This window comes from Heterodontus francisci, chromosome 7 (genome assembly GCF_036365525.1).
Source record: "Heterodontus francisci isolate sHetFra1 chromosome 7, sHetFra1.hap1, whole genome shotgun sequence".
Lineage (NCBI taxonomy): Eukaryota > Metazoa > Chordata > Chondrichthyes > Heterodontiformes > Heterodontidae > Heterodontus > Heterodontus francisci.
Window position 1 is genome coordinate 19,805,426 of NC_090377.1, and position 21,984 is coordinate 19,827,409.

General features: G+C 43.6%; 1 protein-coding gene across 3 annotated transcripts in view; it reads right to left on the reverse strand.

The window, feature by feature from the left end:
• Positions 1 to 21,984, reverse strand: part of LOC137371882 (contactin-associated protein-like 5) — a 761,481-nt gene that overhangs the window by 559,216 nt on the left and 180,281 nt on the right. For all 3 annotated transcript variants that reach the window (XM_068034863.1, XM_068034865.1, XM_068034866.1), the window contains 2 exons: positions 15,134 to 15,283; positions 8,557 to 8,728 (listed from right to left, as the gene is read on the reverse strand). In XM_068034863.1, coding sequence (XP_067890964.1) covers positions 8,557 to 8,728; positions 15,134 to 15,283 — 322 coding nt within the window. The remainder of the gene's footprint in view (positions 1 to 8,556; positions 8,729 to 15,133; positions 15,284 to 21,984) is intronic.

A 21,984-nucleotide genomic window follows, 5' to 3' on the forward strand; every position in this document is an offset into this window, starting at 1 on the left:
GTTGGGCTGAGGTCACGACTCTGATGAACATCTGCAACAATGTCCTGAGGCTGAAATGATTGGCCTCCAACAACCACAACCTTTCTTCCTTTGGGCTAGGTATGACTCCAACCAGTGGAAATCTTTCACACTGAAAGGGGCTATTTAATTATTCTTTCTTAGCACTGTATGATATTGGAGGTATAAAAATGATACAGAATTATTTTTAGTAATTTAAACCTATGTTGTAACCAGTGAAATGAGAATATGCCAGAAAAGGTATACAGTAAAAGCACAGCAGTGCAATTAATCACATCACCCTACTGTTTTAGCTTGGCGTCTTCCATAGTTTGCACTCCTACCTCACTGATGAGACTGTGGGTTTGAGTCTCACAGCAAGACTTGAGCTTATATTTCGGCTGTGAACTCCAGTTCACCACTGAAAGCATGTTGTATTGGAGGTGCCATCAGCACTTGTCAAAGAACCGGACGTTCTCTGACTGCCAATATTTCTCCCTCAACCACTACCACCGAACAGTGTCATGCAGGCCCTCACTTGCCAAGAATGGGGCACAGATATTTCGCTACATGGACATTAAATTTTAAAATTGTTGCTGGGAAGAAAAGGAGGCCGATCACAAGGGGTTGCCAAGCCACTGACTGGAAAGACATTTGCATAGTAACAGACAGTGCTTGGAAAGGACAAAGGGGTCACTCCCTGCTCCAATTTAATCCACAATGGACTTTTGATTACCAGACGTTGAAGGTGGAGAGGCTAGTATTCCAGGTTAACTGCTAAGATGCCTAAATACATAAACAGACATGGTCAGACCGGTTTAGTCACATGACTAACTGGCTGTTGGGTTTTTTTGAATTTGAACTTGCCACAGAGTTTTAAAACTCAGAAAGCTCTTTGCTCCTGGAATGAGAACATCTCTCTCCTGTCTGCTCCCATCTCTTTCTCATGGAACTGAAGACCCATTGAAGACACATGAACCCCAAGAAAGAAAAGTCTCCTACAGTGAATAAGGTTTAAGAAGAATATTGGGCCCCAATGAAAAGCAAGACTACCTACAAAAGGACTACTGTGAGCTCAAAGCACAGTAACAAGAAACTCCTCTGATATAGCGACAGACCTCGCTACTTTATTTTTTCTTCTGCTCTTTTCTGTCTCTATTTGCATGTCCGTATCACGTATGCATGTATCCGTAGACGTTAACTGAGTTTAAGTTTTAATAAATTTCACTTTTCTCCTTTAAACCTAGAAAAGCCTGCTTATGCTCATTTCTTTGCCTTATAATTGGAAAGTGGTGAACAAGGATTCGCCAAGGGGGAGCTCAAAATACAGTGTGCTTAAAAATTAAACCCTATTACAATAAGACCAGGTGAAGGGTGAAAGAGACCCCCGAACATCTTTCTTACCTGGTCATAACAACAGATTCATTGCTTCTTCCATTTCTGTCAACAAGCTGCAACCTACAAAATTGATATAAAGTTCCATTGTGATATTATGGGGTGGATTTTCATTACAGAGATGGGAAACAGGAACCGGGTCTGGTTTTGGGTCAGAAACCCATCTCTTGTGGAAAGCTCATTCAGATTACAATTTTCAAATGGGTCAGCCCTTCATTGGTATGGAGAAGGATTTCTTGTCCACTTAGACACATTGGGATTGAAAATGGAGGTGGGTCAGATCAAGTGTGGGGCTCATGGAGACACCCCATGGCAGCCATCACTGAGGCTGCTGGCTTTCCTGAGAGAGATATCTGCCGTTTATGCCAAAGCCTTCCACTTCACCAAAGGGAAGCAAGATGTCACAGGGGAGCTGGAGGCCTGGCACCGGGGCAGAGCAGACCCTCGCATCGTCGATGCCTACCTGGATCTAAAGCTGCATGGCATGAGAAAGAGGAGGGATGTCCTCTTCCCAAAAGGTGCCAGGAGGAGGCCACCTCGTTGTGTAGCAGGTGAACCTCTCTGCTCAGTGTTATCCTCCTCCTCCTCTCTTACCTCCCGCTCCTCCCCTATGAGCTGTCTCCTTCCAGGGCCTCACTGTCCTCGAGGTCCACACCTCTATGGAGGACCGTTATGAATCATGTTATGGAGAGCGCAGCAGACCATCACAACGACCGAGACCCTTACATGAGGGTATCGGAGGGTGCCATGTGACCAATTCAGGCACCAGAATTGCATCTTCAGAAACCTGATGGCTAACTCAATGTTTGTTCTGCTGAGCAGGTGGTTATTTTGCCTCTGAGCTTCTGTCTGGGGCTCACGTGGACGGGTCAGTAGACATCTCTTCAAGGGATTTCCCTTGTCCCTTTGGATCCATCCATGCACTTCGGGGGATGGAGTAAAGGACCAAGGCATCCTGGATTGGCAGAGGATGAAGGAGTCATGGCAGCTGCCAGGAAAGTGAGTGCACATATGGAGGAAGCTCTTGTTGTGGTTGCAGACCAGTTGGATGTTGAGGAAGTCGAAGCCCTTCCTCTTGATGGATCTCACTGGGCAGTAACTCGGTGCCTTGACGGCCACATAGGTGCAGGAAATTATGCCCTGTACCTGGGACAATCTAGTGATGGAGGCTGAACCCAATGCTCTCTGTGCCTGCACAGGCCCATCTGTGTCAAAGTGGGTGTAGTTCTCTGCTCTCCTGAAAATGGCATCCGGGATCTGCCTGATGAGCTGCCAACTGCGAGATGCCACCTCAGTCCACAGCTGATCCCTGGAACGACATGGTTGCATAGAAGTTCGGAGCGACGGAGAACTTGACGACTGCCATGGGGGCCGTGTGGTCCCAGGTCATTGTGGATCAGAGCAAACAGGACCAACACCATCTGCCTGGATGGGCATAGGCTCCTGCGGGACTGGCACTCGGTCATTTGCAAGTAGCTGACTCTTGGGTTGTGTACCCGATCTGGATACTGCCTTCCTCCCCTTGTAGCCCCCTGCTGTCCTCCTCTGTCCTCCTGGTGTCCAGGAGGTTGCAACAGCCACAGCTTGTCTTGCTCTGTCCAATGTCAGAGTAGCCAGTCCCCTCAACTATGCTTTGTGCATTCACCAGGCCTTCCCCTGCCAACCGCAGCTGCCCAAGTGATGCCAGCAGCCTCACGTCAATCTTCGGATTCCTGCTATTCACCAATGAGAAAAGCAAGTCTTACAGCTGCAGCAACGGCCACTTGTGGCACTTTTTGAAGCAGTTGAGAATTACTTTGTGTCTCTAAAGTATTTTAATCAGCCCTTCACATTGACCTCCTGGCCCCTGCTGTGTTCATGACTTGAACACCCTGCCGTGTTCCACACATGTCGCCTTCCCATGTCCCCAGCTTTTGAAAATTAAAAACTGCTGCTGACAAGCCTGTTAATAAGCTCTTCAATGAGCTCAACAGGCACTTAATTGGAGGCATGCACCCAGCCCATTCCCTCCCTCCCGGTGTCCTTTTAAAAATGGTGTCATGTTCCAGAGGCGGAAAGTCCTACTGCCAACCTCCAAGAACGCAATCTTTAAATCGCGCTCACCCCAGCACCTGCACCCAGCTTTAGAAATCTGGCCCTATATCTCGTGCTCAGTGCCACTCATTCATCAACAATGCTTTCATTGACCTCTGATGAATTCCCTCTCCAACTACACTGGCTTCAGTATTCTGTCTTCATTTACAAGTTGCTCCATGGCTTCATCCCCTTTTATAACTTACTCCAGTTCCACATCCTAAATCCCACCCTCTTCTTTTAATCCTTTCCCTCCTTTTCCGGAAAAGGGTTTTTCGTCTTTCTGTTCCATTACTGGTGAAAGAGCTCTCAGCCTGATTTTCCCTAAACATCTCAGCTTTTCTGCCCATCTTGAAAAATCTCCTCAGAGCCCATTACATGTACGAAGCTTTCAGTCACCAAACCCAAGTCATCCTTAATGACAGTTCCCCTGCCCTTTCATTGAGAGGCCATGAAATACAATTGAGTAAATGGAGCCAAACACTAGTGCAGTCTGCTATTGCATTGCCATTTGTTTAACGTTACTTATGTAAAATAGCTGCCATGTTTGTCTACATAATTATAATCAGTGCACTTGAAGAATAACAATTATTAATATATGATTGCTGCATTATATAATGCAGCAATCTAAAGGTAAATTTTGTACACGCCTTAAGTTGGTTTCAATGATATCTTCACTGCAGTCATGATCACTGCATAAATCACTTGGATGTAATGTATTTCAATGTGACAAGGCACTGCATAAATGTTAAGTATGTATTGTAATTATTATTAGTGTTACTTCACATTTAAATAGCTATTTTTCGTATGTTATACATAAAAAAATGTTCAAATACATTGCCAATACAAACTATTCTGGAGCACAAGCATCAGCCAGTCTCCAATTTAATGCACGAATAAATTTTCAGCCTTTCTTAAAAGCAATCAAATGATACATTACAACTCAAAGCTCAACCAGGGAAAAACAAGGTCACACAATTCTTCACACACTCACACCCAACCTGAACCCTGTAATGGTGAATAATGTGCACACAACTCACAGAACTATCACAAAGCCTTGAAACCACATACAGATGAACCTCCACTGAAATTAATTTCATACGGGGTGGTGAAGGAGATACTGTAATTGCATAAATTCTGGGCTAGAGGGGAGGATACAAAAATAAATAAGCTGAACTCCTGGTGCTGATCCAGTGAGTCTTGCTGAAGGTGTACTTATGTGACCTTTGGGCAATGACAGAGTCTGAATTTGTCATGATGTCCCAGACACTCGGGGCTGAAATTTGAGCCCCCACTGGGACCGAGAATGGAGGCAGGAGGGAGCTAAAAATAGCCCCAGCTCCATCCTGCCTCCAGGTCATTTTTATGGAGGCGGCTTGCGAGTGAGGGGGTGGGGGCAGCAGAGATTCCTGCCCACACGCGGCGGGTAGTAACCATGGCTCATAAAGAGTCTATTCAGGCCAATTAAAGGACGCCAACTGGAAAAACCCGGTCATTGTCCTTTAATTGGCCTGAATAGGTTCTTAATGAACCATGATGGCTCGCCGCATGTGTCCAGGTTTTTCCAGTCAGCCTCCAGCTTCCTGCCAGTGGTGGGGACCAAGTTAGGTGCCTGGAGGTGGTCTCCTGGGGGCAGACAGGGGGCCCAGTGCTCCAAGCAGGCCAAGAGGCCCTTCCGTCCTGCCTGAGCGCAGGGGCAGCCACAGGCTACCTTCAAAAAGGGACTTACCCCACCACCCCGCAACCCCCCCAGCCTCCACTATGCACCCCCCACCATAGTGGGGGCCTGGCTGCAAGATCCATTTTTTAAATAAGATTTTAAATACAGAGACCCCGGTGCCAGAAAAAATTTTCCTCCATCGAGTCATTTACGACACAGGAGGCGGCCATTTGACCCATCGAGTCCATGCCGGCTCTCCACGGAGCTATCCAGTCAGTCCCACTTTCCCCCCCAATCTCTGGAGCCCTGCAAGCTTATTTTCATCAAGGGGCCATCCAATTTTCTTTTGAAGTCATTGTCTCCATTTCCACCACTCTTGAGGGCAGTGAGTTCCAGGTCATTACCACCCGCTGCAGAAAAAAGTTCTTCCCCCTATTCCCCCGACATCTCTTGCCCAAAACCTTCAATCTGTGTCCCTTAGTCCTTGTACCATTTGTTAATGGGAACAGTTTCTCCTTGTCTAACTTAGCTAAGGCTGTCATAATCGTGTAAACTTCCATTAAATCTCCCATCAATCTCCTTTGTTCGAAGGAGAACAACCCCAGCTTTTTCAATCTAACCTTGTAGCTAAAATTCCCTCTCCCTGGAACCATGCTGGTAAATCTTCTCTGTACCCTCTCAAGGACCCTCACATCCTTCTTAAAGTGCAGTGACAAGAATGGATTGAGTACTCCATTTGAGTACGCCAGAGCTTTATAAAGGTTCAACATAACATCCCTGCATTTGTACTCAATGCCTCTATTTATGAAGTGCAAGATTCAATATGCTTTACGAACCATTCTCTCAAAATGTCATGCCACTTTCAAAGATCGATGCACGTGCACGCCCAGGTCCCTCTGTTCCTGCACCTAACCCCAATTCTTTAGAAATGTGCCATTAAGTATATATTGCCTCTTCCTATTCCTTCTGCCAAAATGCATCACCTCACACTTGTCAGTATGAAATTCCATTTGCCACCTGTCTGCCCATTCTGCTAGTCTATCTATGTCCTGTTGCAGGCGGTACACATCATCCTCATTGTTCGCCGCACCTCCATCTCCCCTTGCCATTCAATAGCACTACCATCACTGAATTACCCCACTATCAACATTCTTGGGATTACCATTGACCAGAAACTGAATTGGATCAGCCACATAAATACTGTGGCTATAAGAGCAGGTCAGAGGCTGGGAATTCTGCAGCGAGTAACCCACCTCCTGACTCCCCAACGCCTGTCCACTGTCTACAAGGCACAAGTCAGGAGTGTTATGGAATGCTCTCCACTTGCCTGGATGAGTGTGACTCCAACAACATTCAGGAAGTTTGATGCTATCCAGGACAAAGCTTGATCAGCACACCCTCCACAACCTTAAATATTCACTCCCTCCATCACTGACACACAGTGGCAGCAGTGTGTACTATATACTAAATACACAGCTGCAACTCATCACACTTCTTTCAACAGCACCTTACAAACCTGCAAGGACAAGGGCAGCAGACGCATGAGAACACCACCATCTGCAAGTTTCTTCCCAAGCCACACACCATCCTGACTTGGAAATATAACACCATTCCTTCACTGTCGCTGGATCAAAATCCTGGAACTCCCACCCTAACAGCATTGTTGGTGTACCCACACCAGAAGGACTGCAGTTCAAGAAAGCAGCTCACCACTACCTTCTCGAGGGCAATTAGGGATGGACAATAAATGCCGGCCTAGCCAGCAACTCCCAAATCCATGAAACAAAAAAAAAGTTTGGTGTCATTGGGAAATTTTGAGATTTGACTCTGTATTCCAAGATCACCCTTGCCTAGATGGCCATTGCTGTGACAGTGAGGGCAGGATTTTCCCTCTGGGAACATAAGTCAGTACTGTTTCAGGGTGCTGACTCCACTCACGGTGGGGGGGAGGGGGGGAACCCTTGGGGAACACCACTGTCTACCATCCTCCAGTCTGACAAATAACCATTTACTACAACTCACTGTTTTCTGTCTTTAAGCCAATTTTTTATCCAATTGGACATTGACCCTCCTATTCTCGGAGCCTCAATTTTGTTAATTATCCTTTTATGTGGTACCTTATCAAACGCATTCTTAAAATCCATATAGACAACATCCACTGTATTCATGTCATCAACTTTCTCTGTTACTTCATTAAAAAATTCAATGAGATTAGTCAAGCATGATCTGTCTTTTACAAATCTGTTCTGGCTATCCTTAATTAACTTTAACATCTCCGAGGGTCGATTGAATTTTTCCCTGATAATTGGTTCTAAAATTTTACCCACTACTGATGTTAAACTAACCGACCTGTTGTTGCGAAGACTGTCCTGACATGCTCTCTTGAATAAGGGTATCACATTTGCCATTCTCCAATCCTCTGGCACCTCCCCCATATCCAGGGAAGATTGAAACATTATGGCAGACCCTTCCACTATCTCCATCCACCCCTTTAGCAACCTGGGATGCAAGCCCCCCTGGACCAGCTGACTTATCTACCATAAGCATAGACAACCTTTTTAGTACCTTCCCCCCTCAAATTTTTCCCTATCCATGGTTTCCACTCTCTCTACTTCTATCGATATTTTGTCAGATTCCAATTCCTTAGTGAACACTGATACAAAGTACTCATTTAAGTATATTAGCCTTTCCCTGTGCCTCTATATTACCCTCTTTGTCACTAATAGGCCCCAGTCCACCTCTTACTACCTGCTCACTATTTACATGGCAGAAGAAGATTTTTGGGTTCCCTTTTATGCTGACTGCTGTTCTATTCTCATATTCTATCTTGGCCAGTTGGAGAGAGGGCGCCTCCATCTTGAAGGCCCTCTCCCTCACATACCCTCTATTGCAGCCTGCTGCTCCTTTCAAGTTGGAAGGCCTCTGATTGGCACTCCAGCTTCAAGAACCCGCCCGCCGTCATGAATTGGGTGACTGTTTCCCCACCCCCCACCCCACCATCCGCACTGTGAGTGGAGTCAGCACCCTGAAACAGTACTGACCTCTATTTCCTGTTCCCAGAGGGAAAATCCTGCCCTCAGTGTCTCAGCAATGGCCATCTAGGCAAGGGTGATGAAAAGCTCAAGGTTGGACAGCCAATACTGTGCTATCAAAAATTTAGCTTTGCAGGTTGATACATTGCTCATGACCCAAGACTGCATGATATTGTCGATCATTAAAGTAAGGTGGAACACGGTCATCACTCATTTAAATGAGTTCCAAGAATCATTTGAAACCCAGGTAACTCTGTTCCGACTTAAACGCGCTAGTACCATTCAGGAATACAACCACAATCTTGAAAGGAGCAAACATTTGCCTCCAAAAACATTGATGCAAAAGGGGAAGTTATGTTTCTCATGAATATTCATTGTTCTAGAAAACTATACCATTACCTGTCTTGGATACCACACAAATCTATGTGGAGGTCAGTGAAGTTTCCCTGCAAGCCTTGTTGCACTAAAACGAGATCCACTGCTTGGTTGTCTATCAGAATGAGCCGCATGCAGCCTTCAAATGCACCGAAGGGATTTATACAGTCAGCAGTCGTGGTATTTTCAGGGCAACCTTTGATAGAAAAAAACAAATTAAACGGTAAGATGACAAGAATTGTTTGCAAATGACAAAAAGCTACTGGGCATAATGTACTATCCATTTTTAACAGCGAAAGAGGGTGGAACAAAGTTCTGGGTATGAAGATAGTTACAATTATTCATTCAGCAATACTTGAATAACAATTATTAATATATGATGGTTTATAATATATATATAAAATGCAGCAATTTAACAGTAAATCTTTTTCACGTCTTATCTTGGTTTTGATGATATCTTCACTGCAGTCATAATCACTCAACAATAACCACTACCAGAACAGCAATAGCACTTGTGTAGCACCTTTAGTATAGCACAAACATCCCAAGGCATTTCTCAAATGGATAGGCGGAGGAAGCAGATGCTGAGAAAGAGCTAGATGAATCAGAGCAGGGAACCAAAGTCATCAACGAGGAGACTATTGAAGATGTGGAGAGATGAAGGACGATGTAGGTCCTTTCATGACCTCAGGCTGGCCCAAAGAACTTTACAGACAATGAAGCACTTTTGAAGGGTAGTCACTATTCTAAGACAGGGAAAATGTTCCAGAGAGCAAGGCAATGATGGCTGAAGGTTTTACCAAAGATGGACTCAGGTTACAGGGTCCAGGCATGAAAAAGCAGGGTATGCAAGTGGACTGCCAGTTTGGAAGAGGTTGCAAATATATGGATGGTGAACCCCATGAAGGGATTTATCAATGATCATAAAGACAATCATGTTGACATGACAATGATAATAATCACCATGCATAGGCTCCCTCATTGGAAAAGGATCTTCATATAAACCCTGATTAAAAGCATGCATTAACTTTATAAGAAATATTGTTAGAACTCATAGTGTAGGTGTGTAAAGTTTGCAAAAGAAATAACTATCGATGAAAACTTCATACAACAGACCATTCAGTCATGAATGAAGCAATTGGATGATAAACCACCACCGAACACTTAACAAGAAGCTATATTTAAATAGTCAATTGTCAAAAACCTGCAGCTGTCTTTTAATTGACAGTTATTTGGTGATATTGTGCACAAAAAGAATTAATTAGGCAACATTTAATGCTTAGATTATTTTTATTTAAGTGTTGTGCTCAGAGTAAAGCATTTATATAAAGTAAATGAAGGGAAATGAGATGGAGTTCGGCAAATTGAAATATTAATACATGGAGTGTTTATTTGAAGTCAGTTCCACCAAACATTAAGGCTAACTTTACTAATACCATGGCCGGGATTTCACGTTGGACGGACCGGAGCCAGCCACCGACTGAAAAGTCGGTGGCAAACCCGCTTCCGCCTCACCTGGGGATCAGACTCGCATTTTACAGGTCCCCAGGCTTTAATTGTTCCGAGGCGCGACTTCCACCCGCTTGAGGGAGGAAGTCCCACCTCATTGAGCTGTCGGCCAATCAGCGGGCCAGCAGCTCTTAGTCCCAGCAGCGCCACTGGGAGCGGTGGCCACTGCTGGGACTGCAGCCCAGCCGAAGATTTGGAGCCGGGAAGACAGGTAGGTTTTGGTTGCCTTGCTGGGGGTAATCAGTCAGGCCACGGCGAGGCAAGGGTGGTTGGTTGGGGGGTGGAAGGTGTGCCTGTTGGGTGCTGGGGATGGTTGGGGTAGCGGGGAAGCGTCCCTCCATTGGGCACCTTGTGCCCAACGAACAGGGCCCACACGAGCCGATCGGAAGCTGCCTGGTTTTCACAGGAAGCTTTTCCTGGCTCCAGCACACCCACTCGGCACGCGTAAAATCTGCGTGGAGGCGGGAGAAGGCCCTTAAGTGGGCGTTAAGTGGCCACTTAAGAGCCTTGATTGGCCTGGGGAGGGCCATTTTTCGCACCCCCCCACCCTCTGCCCTACCTAAAGAGGGGGGCGGGGGCGGAGGCGGGGGCGGAGGCGGGAGCGGGTCGGGAAAGCCTTCCACTCCATTTTACACCACCCCCCGCCACCATCCTGCTCGTTGGGGTCGCGTAAAATTACGGCCCATGTATTGCACTCCCAGTTCAAAGTGGGTGGGGGTCATATTGATTGGTGCTACAATGTTATAGCCTGTATCTCTGAATCATGCTCCTTCAAGTGCAGCTACTCACTGAGAGCTAGGAATTGTTGAATTCACCCTGTTGTCCAGCTCTCTATACTGTTCTTACAATACCTTGATTTTCATGCTATATTTATACCTCCAGAGGCTTCAATTATCCTGAGTAGCTGAATCTCACTTAAATTTGACAACACTGACTCCATCAAGACTCATCCAAGTAAGCATCTTAACAGTCTAGTAGCACAGTTTTGTTTTCACTCTAACAGTTGGATGCATCACAAGTCTTGACATTGTTACAGATGTACTTCCATTTTTTGTTGAATTTTGAGGATGTGTGTTTTATTTGGGAAATCTGAAAAGGACTCCATGGATGTTTTTTTCACTGGGAATGAGAGGTCTCATTTGCAAAAAAAACATGTACTGGAAGTCACCTGTTTTCGAGTAAATACCCAGCAGGGTTTTTTTTGCCTTGGGTGAGATGTTTGCAGAAGAGTGATGAGTGAAGGAGTCAGGAAGCTTGACTCTTGCAATGTTGTTTTTGGTTTTTGAGTATGAAAGGCGATTGACCATTTTGCTTCTCTCTCTCTACAGATGCTTCCAGACCTGCTGAATATTTCCAGCACTTTTTGTTCTTATTTGTTTTTGGTTTCGCTTTAGACAGTGTGTTGGAGTTTTAAAAAACAGCTAAGAGAGCAGTCACCCCAGCTTAGCCTTTTCCATCTCTTTGAAAAGACTGCCTGCTTTTCCATCTCTTTGAGGAAGCTGTGAGAAGCGAGTGTAAGAATTCGAGAAATTGATGCCACATTCGTCCTGAAAGGTCTGCTGGAAACCCCTACTGCGCCATTTCTTCTGGAAAGCCTGCCGAACTGATCCTCAATGTCACCAGAAAAGAACTGTTCCAGGAAGATCCCAGAGACAGCCATCTACGCATATTTAGGATGTCAAACCAAAAAAGGGACAACTGACATCTTTTCACATCTTCTTTTTCTCTTCAAGAATTAGCAAGGATTTGGCCAAAGTATTTTTTTTTGTCTTTTGTTTGGTAACACAGCTCTAAAAAGAAAATCACTTTTTTTTTTCGTTTAACTGGAACGTGTGCACGTGAGAGAGGGGCTAAGATAAAAATGGAACTTTCAGATTTCAGTCTGTGTGTTAATGCTTTGCTTTGTTACTGGTTAAGTCTTGTTTTATAATAAACTGAAAGAAACCTGGTGGGTGTATTTTATTCTGGGATAAAAAATAGAGTCTATGATTGACTGCATCCGTAATTGGGTAAACATTTAAATATATGTTGTGACATGTGGAGAAGTGGAACTAGAAAAAACAGTGCACTCCTCTCACCTCAGTCGTACCAACATCCAAACCCCATTCAAAAAAATGACCTGATTTACATATTGGAAAGAATCAAAACTTTTACAGCAACTATAAATCGTTTACGATGCATTTAAAGAACCATTAGTGCAGGTTTGCTGACATTGACTATATTTTTGTTGCTAATAACACAATTGCTTTCTCAGAAATTACTTATTTCAAACCTACATGGCCTTGCAATTTCAGTAGCACTTGTCTAACTTCTGGGTGATGAGAATTATTGTGCTTATGAAGACTTGGTAAAGAATCAAGAATGATCTAAAATATGGTAAAATAGTCATTTCCATCACCACATTGTCATGTATGAAAGCAGCCATGATGAAATAAACAATGAAATGGAAGAATTATGAATGTAAAATGTCAACTGCTAAACAAAATCACAAGAACATGGACACTTATACAAAGTAAAAATGGAGCAGCGGCCATGCGACCCCTGCTGCACTGGAAATCCACAAACTCATCTGAAAAGATGGAGCTTGTTAACCTCATCTGAAATAGCTCTGGGGAGAGCACCTTTGAAATTGAAAGAAGCTATTGCACATTAATGACTCTGATTGACATGAATGGATTAACAGAAATGGATTAACAGAGAATACTGGTGACAGTCTGGCTCATAGCCAAACCTAGATGAACAAAGTGTGAAGCAGCGACATCATAATAGAATAATTTCCATTCAAACATCAAACGATGGCCATGGTTATCATATCTTGGTCCATTGTGTTGTCACATCAGGGGAGAGGGCCATGCATGTCCTAAAAGAAATTAATGTAAGAAATGTTTATATTTAAATGGTAGTTCTCTGGAGAGAAGGGGACTGGGGGTGATGATCAAGCCAAAATTACAGAAAGCCTGTGAGAAGGATCCAGGAGACAAGAGAAGAACCCTGCTGACCAAGAACATTCACCACAGCAGAGACATCATAAAGTGACTTTGAGACTAACCGTCTGTGAAGGTAAAAAAAACTATACAGCACCAGCTTTGGGCTGTATTCAACCACTAGAGCTCTACAGTACCTCCACAAGTCCAATACTACAAACAAACAATCAGGCCTGCAACATATTTAAAAAAGACTTTTCCTCCCGAGAAGACTTAGTTATCTTCCGTAAACCATGAACACTTACCTCACTTGGGACTTTAAACCATGCCTTACTCTTTTATTTATTTATTATTTATTTAGAGATACAGCACTGAAACAGGCCCTTCGGCCCACCGAGTCTGTGCCGACCAAGAACCACCCATTTTTACTAACCCTACAGTAATCCCATATACCCTACCACCTACCTACACTAGGGGCAATTTACAATGGCCAATTTACCTATCACCTGCAAGTCTTTGGCGGTGGGAGGAAACCGGAGCACCCGGCGAAAACCCACGTGGTCACAGGGAGAAATTGCGAACTCCGCACAGGCAGTACCCAGAATTGAACCCGGGTCCCTGGAGCTGTGAGGCTGCAGTGCTAACCACTGTGCCACTCTCTAGATATCTATTATTGTGAATGAATGTGTGCATGAACGTATGAGAGAGTGTGGTTGCAATTGTTTCAGGATTTATTTAAAAATAGTATTTTTTAACCTACGAGAAAACCTGTCATTTGTCTGTTTATTTGACCCTAAAGACACTCAGGGGCTAAAGCTTCATTTTAACAAAACACAATTGCAGTCAGTTGGGCGGTGAACAGTGGGAATCACCCACACCACTTACCACCTGCCCATAACAACATGAAAGTACTTGAATATCATATCATTTCATTTACAGTCAAACAGCCGCCTGACCCAATGCCTCCCTAGATAAAGGTATTGTGTGATATGGTGCTCACCAAACTAGTAAAGTACAGCTTCATTTTTTGGCCTACTCTGAGTTAGTTGCTCTGAGTCACAGCAACAGTGGGTGAACTAGGATTGACCTCAATACCCCTAGACTAGAGAGGAGAAAAATTAACAGGGGTTTCCACTGGCCATTGCTTTCCTTGAACTCCTGCTACATATTTGGACACCAGATTAGATTTGCCGGTCATGGCCCCTGCTGTTGAGCAAGCCACAAACACTCATCGTCTGGCTTCACACATGAAGAATCGACAATATCCCAGACTCCCCATCAGATTATTCTCTAACATTAATCGCAGGACATGGGCGTTAAGGAGTGGAAAATGCTGTTGACCCTGATGATGTTTAAAGGGTCAAGCATTCAGAACTCAGTCACTCAGATTTTTGTTAGGCAAGGGTATTAAGGGTTACGGAACCAAGGCAGGTAGATGGAGTCAAGATGGAAATAAGTCATGACCTAATTGAATGGTGGAAAAGGCTAGAGGGGCAGAATGGCTTACTCCTGTTCCTATAACCTATCTCCTACTAAGGCCCTCCAAACTATTCCATCTATTTTCATTGGCCTGCATTAATTTCTCGTTTTCCAATGGATTTGGACTTCAGAATCATACTCTTCATTTTCAAATACTTACATGGAGTCATGTTAATTTATCTTTGCAATTTTCCCCTACCCTAAAACTTTGTATTTACCTTCTACTCCAGACTAACTGTGAATTCCCCCTTTCTCCCTACTCCCTGCTTGACATTCCAGCAATCTACTCATAAAACATATTATGGAAGGTTTATCCTGTTAAAGATGCTACATAACTGCAAGTGGATATTTTATTTACCAGATTAGTAAAGGTTGTCCATCGATTTATGCTGATTTTATTTGAAGATATGTCCAACTCATAAGTACATTTATCAGTTACACAGTGTACCTGACTTGTGACATAAAGGAAGATTACATGTTGAAAACAACATTATCATATTAAATTTTCAAAAAATACCCGGATATGAGTTTTCAGCGTCAAATCACAAAGAGATAAGGTTCAAATTCTAATAAGGAAGAGTTCCGAGGTGCTAAATGAAACACCAAAAGGGAGAAATGGGACATGTTAAAAGTAAATTAACTGAGAACGACGACACAATAAAAGATGCAATAGGCTGATAAACACCTACCTCCAAAATAATAGCTGTTTCCAGAGTAAATCTGCATCTGTATAGTTGAATGAAAGGTTGAGGCAGCATTATTGTCCAATATTATGCTAACGCGATTCCTTCTGGCGTTCAAGTTAATAGAATGCCACAGTCCGTCATTTAGATTGACACCTAGAGAAATCAGATGCCTATTAACAAGGAAATACGATCCTTCCACAAAGCAAGACATTTCTAGTATAAAAGACTGCCCTCTAGTTTGCTGAGATAGGCAGACATGAAGGTGAACTTTAAACCCAAAAATGGGTGGGTTGGGGTCAGGTGGGGCACTTTAAAATTTTAGAAATCTCAAACTTGACCCCAACATGCCTACAGCCTGCCCACTTTTGGGTTTAATGGAGGTGGAATAAGTGGACAGATGGCCAACCCGCTCCCAGGAAGCTAGGTGGCCATTTAAATGTTTTAATGAGGCTGGCAGCCACAGATTTAACCAGATTTGGAGATTTAAGCCTGGATTGTCTGGGCTTCCAGGCCTCAGGAAACCTGGCAGCTCAAGGGAAGTGAGGACAGAATTGGAGAGAATGTAAGCGCCTTTAAAGCACTGCTTGTGGGCCAAGAGGAACAGGAGTACTTCCCCCCTCCATTGCACATGCCAAGCTCTTCCTTTGGATCAGAACACCCCCCCCAACCCTGCTCCCCTGCCCCAACACTGATCCTGCCCTACATGTCAGCCATGGCTCAGTGGGTAGCACTCTCTTCTCGGAGTCATAAGGTTGTAGTTTCAAGTCCCACTCCATTGCTTGAGCAGAAAAATCAGGGCCGACACTCCAGTGCAGTACTGAGGGAGTGCTGCACTGTCAGAGGTGCTATCTATCAGATGAGACATTAAACTGAAGCCACATCTGCCTGCTTGCATGGATGTAAAAAATCCCAACGTACTACTTCAAAGAAGAACAGGGGAGTTATCCCTGGTGTCCTTGCCAATAGTTATCCCTTAAACATATCACAAAAAAAGATAATCTTGTCATTATTATATTGTTGTTTGTCAGTGTTTGCTGGATGCAAACTGGCTGCTGCATTTCACAGAATCACAGAATTGTTACAGTGCAGAAGGAGGCCATTAACTCATTGTGTCTGCACCAGCTCTCCGAGCGAGCAATTCACCTAGCGCAACTTTCCCACCTTCTCCCCGTAACCCTGCACATTCTTTGTTTTTATATAACATTCTAATTCCCTTTTGAATGCTTCAATTGAACCTGCCTCCACCACACTCTCGGGCAAAACATTCCAAGCCTTAATCACTCGCTGCATGAAAAAGTTTTTCCTAATGTCGCTTTTGCTTCTTTTAACAATTACTTTTTAAATCTGTGCCCTCTCATTCTCAATCCTTTTATGGGTGGGAAGAGTTTCCCACTATCTACACTGTGCAGACACCTCATGATTTTGTACATCTCTATCAAATTTCCTCTCAGCCTTCTCTTCTCCAAGGAAAACAGTCCCAACTTCTCCAATCTATCTTCACAACTGAAGTTCCTAATACCTGGGATCTGCACCCTTTCTAACGCCTTCACATCCTTCCCAAAGTGCAGCACCAAGAACTGGACACAACACTCCAGCTGAGGCCCAACTAGTGTCTTATACAAGTTCAACCTAACTTCCTTGCGCTTGTACTCTATGCCTCTATTAATAAAGCCCAGAATACTGTATCCTTTATTCACCGCTCTCTCAACATGTCCTGTCACCTTCAATGACTTATGCATACATACAACCAGGTCTCTCTGCTCCTGCATCTCCTTTAGAATTATACCCCATCAGGCCCTGGGGACTTATCTACCTTAATGCTTTGCATTGCTTTAAGATAGAGATGAGGAGAAATATTTTCTCTCAGAGGGTCATGAGTCTTTGGAATTCTCTTCCTAAAAAGGCAGTGGTAGCAGAGTCTTTGAATATTTTTAAGGCAGAGGTAGATAGATTCTTGATAAGTAAGGGGGTGGAAGGTTATCGGGGGTAGGTGGAAATGTGGAGTAATCAGTTCAGCCATGAACTTATTGAACGGCAGAGCAGGCTCAAAGGGCCAAATGGCTTACTCCTGCTCCTAATTTGTATGTTCGTATGTTTGAATGGAAAAAGCTGTCAGTAAAAAACCTCTCAATTAAAGTGCAAGAAAATGCAAACAAAAGTGAAGAGATAATGGTTTAATTATAAAGGAGCTTAGAAAGGCTTTAACATAAGCTAACCGACTAGTTGGAATTGAGTTAATTAAGAACATTTCTTTTGTGGAGCTGGCAAAAGGAATATCAGATCAAATGTGCAAAAAGAGTAAATGAAAAGTGATGGACGGACAGAAAAAAAACCGGCAAGTCACCTAATTAGAGATCATTCAAAAACTGCTTATTACCATGTCAATTTAATAAAACTTTACAGAACTTTTATCAAGAATCCAATCCTTTGTCACTACAAAAGCAATACAGTTTGAGGTGTCTGAATGGCAAGATAAGGCACTGTGCAAATGCATGAATCTCATGCTGTTAAATTCCGAGGGTGTAAAAAGATTACACACTCATCCGACATGCACTTCAAGCTTAGCTTCAAAAATATCTGATGATACGCCAGCTCCTCAGCTCCAATGCTACACTAGCCTCCCTTTCCTGAGCAATGCAGGCTGTCACTCATGTGTATTCACACAGCAGCAGGACACTGCCATACTCAACAAAACCTATCTTTCCCAATAGTGATGGCAGGTCCAAGATAGAAGCTGCATTGAGCAAGTCCGCGCATACAAGGCACAACCCCTCAGCTCAGAACACAGCCAAGATGGCCACTTGCTATATACTGCCCTTCCTTAATGAAAAGGTAAATAGACAGTAATATAACCTAACTCTTAATAGCACTTTTACTTCACCAATATTACAGTTTGGTCATTCCACAAGATCATGAGTTACATTCAGGTGAAGAAGGACCTTCAGCCCTTTGACAAAAATAAATTAAAGGGAGGCAATCTTCCACAGAAATTTATGCCTGTGCTCACCCCATCATAGCTTCTAACAGTTTATGATCATATGAAGAAAGGGCGGGAAATGACTTGCAGGCCCAATCAAGGCCCTTTAATATGTGCGTGAGCCATGGTTCAGGTGTAGCTTTAGAGTCTGGGGGTTCAGGTCCCACTCCAGAGACTTGAGCATAAGATCTAGGCTGACACTCCCACTGCAGTGGAGGGTGTGCTGCAGTGTTGGAGGTGGCATCTTACAAATGAGATGTTAATCCAAGGCCCTGGCTGCCCTCATAGGTGGAGGTAAAGGCACCATGCCATTATTTGGATGAAGAGTAGGGCAGTTGTCCACAGTGTCCTGGCCGACAGTTATCCTTCGACCAAGATTACTGAAAAAAGACAGATTATCTGGTCATTATCTCATTGATGTTTGTGGGACCTTGCTGTGTACCAATTGGCTAGCATGTTTTCTCCAGTACCATAGTGACGACATTTCAGAAAGTATTTCATTGGATGTAAAATGTTTTGATGATCCTGTAGTATAAGGATGTAGGGTGTTAATACTGAAGACAGTGAGAGACCCCACCCACTGTACGAGTGATGATGTAACAGTCACATGAGATAGGCTTGTGAAGAAGGTGGTATAGCAGCACGTAGGATGCTAGCTTAGGTGGCTTGAGGAGAGTGTATATTGTAACTATAAATAATAAAGAATTATTAGTTAACCTTTACTGGAGGCTAAGACTTTCTCTGCTGCTAATACAAATCCAGCAAACCCAACATGGTGGTACCGGTACAACAGTGGCAAGCAGCGGTGATAGTAACCAGGAGAATTTGAAGATCTCCTTATCTTTGGAAGAAAAAGCAGGTGAACAACGATGAAATGTAAAGATAAATACTGGCCCACTACAGTAAGAAAACTACTTACCTGCAGAAGAGGCTGTGGAGAGATCCGCAGCTGTAGTGAGTCAGAGCACAGAAATACAGGCTCCACCACGGAACAGAAGCATGGTGGTCTGCAAGTAGAATCCAGTGATCAAGTGAATCACAATACCAACAGTCGGAGTCACATTAAGAGCCTTTGAAAAGCTTATGGTACTTTTCTAAAGGCACTGTGCTCAGAAAGTAAAAGAAAAAAGCAGGAAAAAGCCCAATTCTTCACTTGGGCTGAATGCGTGGGCAAAGAGCAGGAAACTCCTGAAAATCGCAGAAACTCCTGAGAAGTGCGGGAAACCCCCGAAAACAGTGGGGGCACCTCCATTAAGCAAGCCTGAGAAAAAAACAAAGTCCATTTCTCAAAGAAAGGAGAAAACCCTTGTAAAGCCTATTAAAACAGCGGGAAACTCCCAAAAACAGCAGGGCCACCTCCATTAAGGCAACCAAGCCTGAAAAAAAAACAGTGAATTTATTAAAGAAAGGGGTAAACCCTAAAAAAAAGCCTATTAAAACAGCAGAGAACTCTCAAAAAGAGCTGGGAAATCTCCATTAAAGCAACACAGCCTGAAAAAAAAAATAAACAAGCAGAGTTTTTTAAACAAAGGGGAACACCCTACAAACTCTATTAAAGAAAGTAATATGGATTCAAAATTGGGAATGCCGGAGAGTTTCCAGAATCAAGAGGGACCCAATCAGATTCAAAATTAACTAACATCGAGAAAAAGGTTCCTAAGGTTTAGCATCTCTTTGCAAAATCTGAAGTGGAACAAGTGAACATCCTCCTATATTCAGTAGGGGTGACTGCAGATGACATAATTGTCCAACGAGAAATCAACGAGGCCACCTATAAATTCAAAGAGGCACTCCAAACCTTTGATTAATATTTTAATCTCCATATCAATAAGATCTTGGAAAGAGCTAAATTTAATAAGCGGGCACAGATGATTGGTAAATTTGTAGACTCCTTTATTAATGACCTGTATAGATTAGCAGAGGGCTGAGAATACGGGGAATTATAGGTTGAACTAATCAGTGGCAGGATAGTCGTCGGCATAGCAGATGAATTCATGTCAGACCTGTTGCAATCCAAGGAAGGCCTTACACTGGAAAAGGCCTTTCAAACTGTCTGCCAGGCTGAAGTTCGCAAATAAAATAGAGACATCCTACAAGCTAAAGACAAGCTGTGGATGAGAAGGAGTCAAATGCTTGTCCAACTGGTTAAGCCAAAGCCAGGAAAACATTTTGAGGAACAGAAAAAAACGGGCAGTTGAGAAGGCACATGAAATAGTAAAACCTTGCCAACATTGTGGAGCCAAGAAGACCCTCAGATGAGAGCAATGCCCGGCAAGTAAAGCTGAGTGTTTTAATTATGGTAAAGCTGGACACCATGGGATGATGTGCCATAGCAAAATTTCTTCACTGCAAGGTACAAAGTAGAAGATCTTCATGCATAGAGCAGTGAATCAAGTATGGCAATATCCACAAGAGAAAGAACCAGGGCTGTTCTTGGGAGAATTCAGTAATCCAGACCAAGATTTTTGGACAGCAGACATCTACGTGAATGGACAGCTCATGAATGTTAAGCTTGACACAGGGGCTAGCATCACTGTATTGTCTGGCCAAGAGACTTGGATGAAAAGACATTACCTGCAACCAATAGATGTACAGTTGCATGGTCCAGACAGGACACAACTGCAAGCAAAAGGCAAATTCCAAATAATTCTTCAGCATAGAAGCAGACAACTGGTAGAGACCTTATCCATTTTATGCAATCAAGAATTTTCTTTACTGAGAAGGAATAATAGAATCATAGAAATTTGAAGGCACAGAAAGAGGCCACTTGGCCCATCGTGTCTGTGCCGGCTGAAAAACTATCCATCCATTCTAATCCCACCGTCCAGCATTTGGTCTATAGCCCTGCAGATTACGGCACTTGAGATGCATATCCAGACTCCTTTTGAATGAGTTGAGGGTTTCTGCCTCAACTACCCTTTCAGGCAGTGAGTTCCAGACCCCCACCACCCTCTGGGTGAAAAAGTTTTTCCTCATCTCCCTTCTAATTTTTCTACCAATCACTTTTAAATCTATGCCCCTCGTCACTGACCTCTCTGCTAAGGTGAATAGACCCTTCACCTTCACCCTACCCAGGACCCTCAAACTTTTGTACATTTAAATCAGATTTCCCCTCAGCCTTCTCTGTTCCAAGGAGAACAACCCCAGCCTATCCAATCTTTCCTCATAGCTGCATTTTTCCAGTCCTGGCAACATCTTCATAAATCTCCTCTGTACCCTCTCTAGTGCAATTACATCCTTTCTGTAATGAAGTGACCAGAACTGCACACAGTATTCAAGTTGTGAATGCATGCTTACAACTGCAGTTATTGGAAAAATAACCGAAGTCAAGCTAACAAAGGTAAACAATTCCCTCCAATCATCAGCCGATGCATTATTGAGGGCAACTGTAGATCATCAATCATCAGAACAGCTCAAACCACTGTTGACTACCCAATTTCAAATTCGATCTTGGCAAAGGCTAGGCATGGATTTATTCATTTTTGGTGAAAGGCATATATCATCATTATCAACTACTTTTTCAGGTTGGTAGAAGTCCGACAATTACATTCCACGACCACCGAGGCAGTTATCAGAATCCTTACGGATATCTTTGCAACACAAGGGATTCCTGATGAAATATCAGACAATGGGCTACAGTTTACGAACAAATGTTTTATCCAGTTTGCCTGAAGATGGGCTTTCATAGAACATAGAACCATAGAATAATTACGACACAGAAGGAGGCCATTCAGCCCGTCGTGTCCGTGTCGGCTGAAAAAACTAGCTGCCCAATCAAATCCCACCTTCCAGCACCTGATCCATAGCCTTGCAGGTTACAGCACTTCAGGTGCATGTCCAGGTACCTTTTAGAAGAATTGAGGATTTCTGTCTCCAC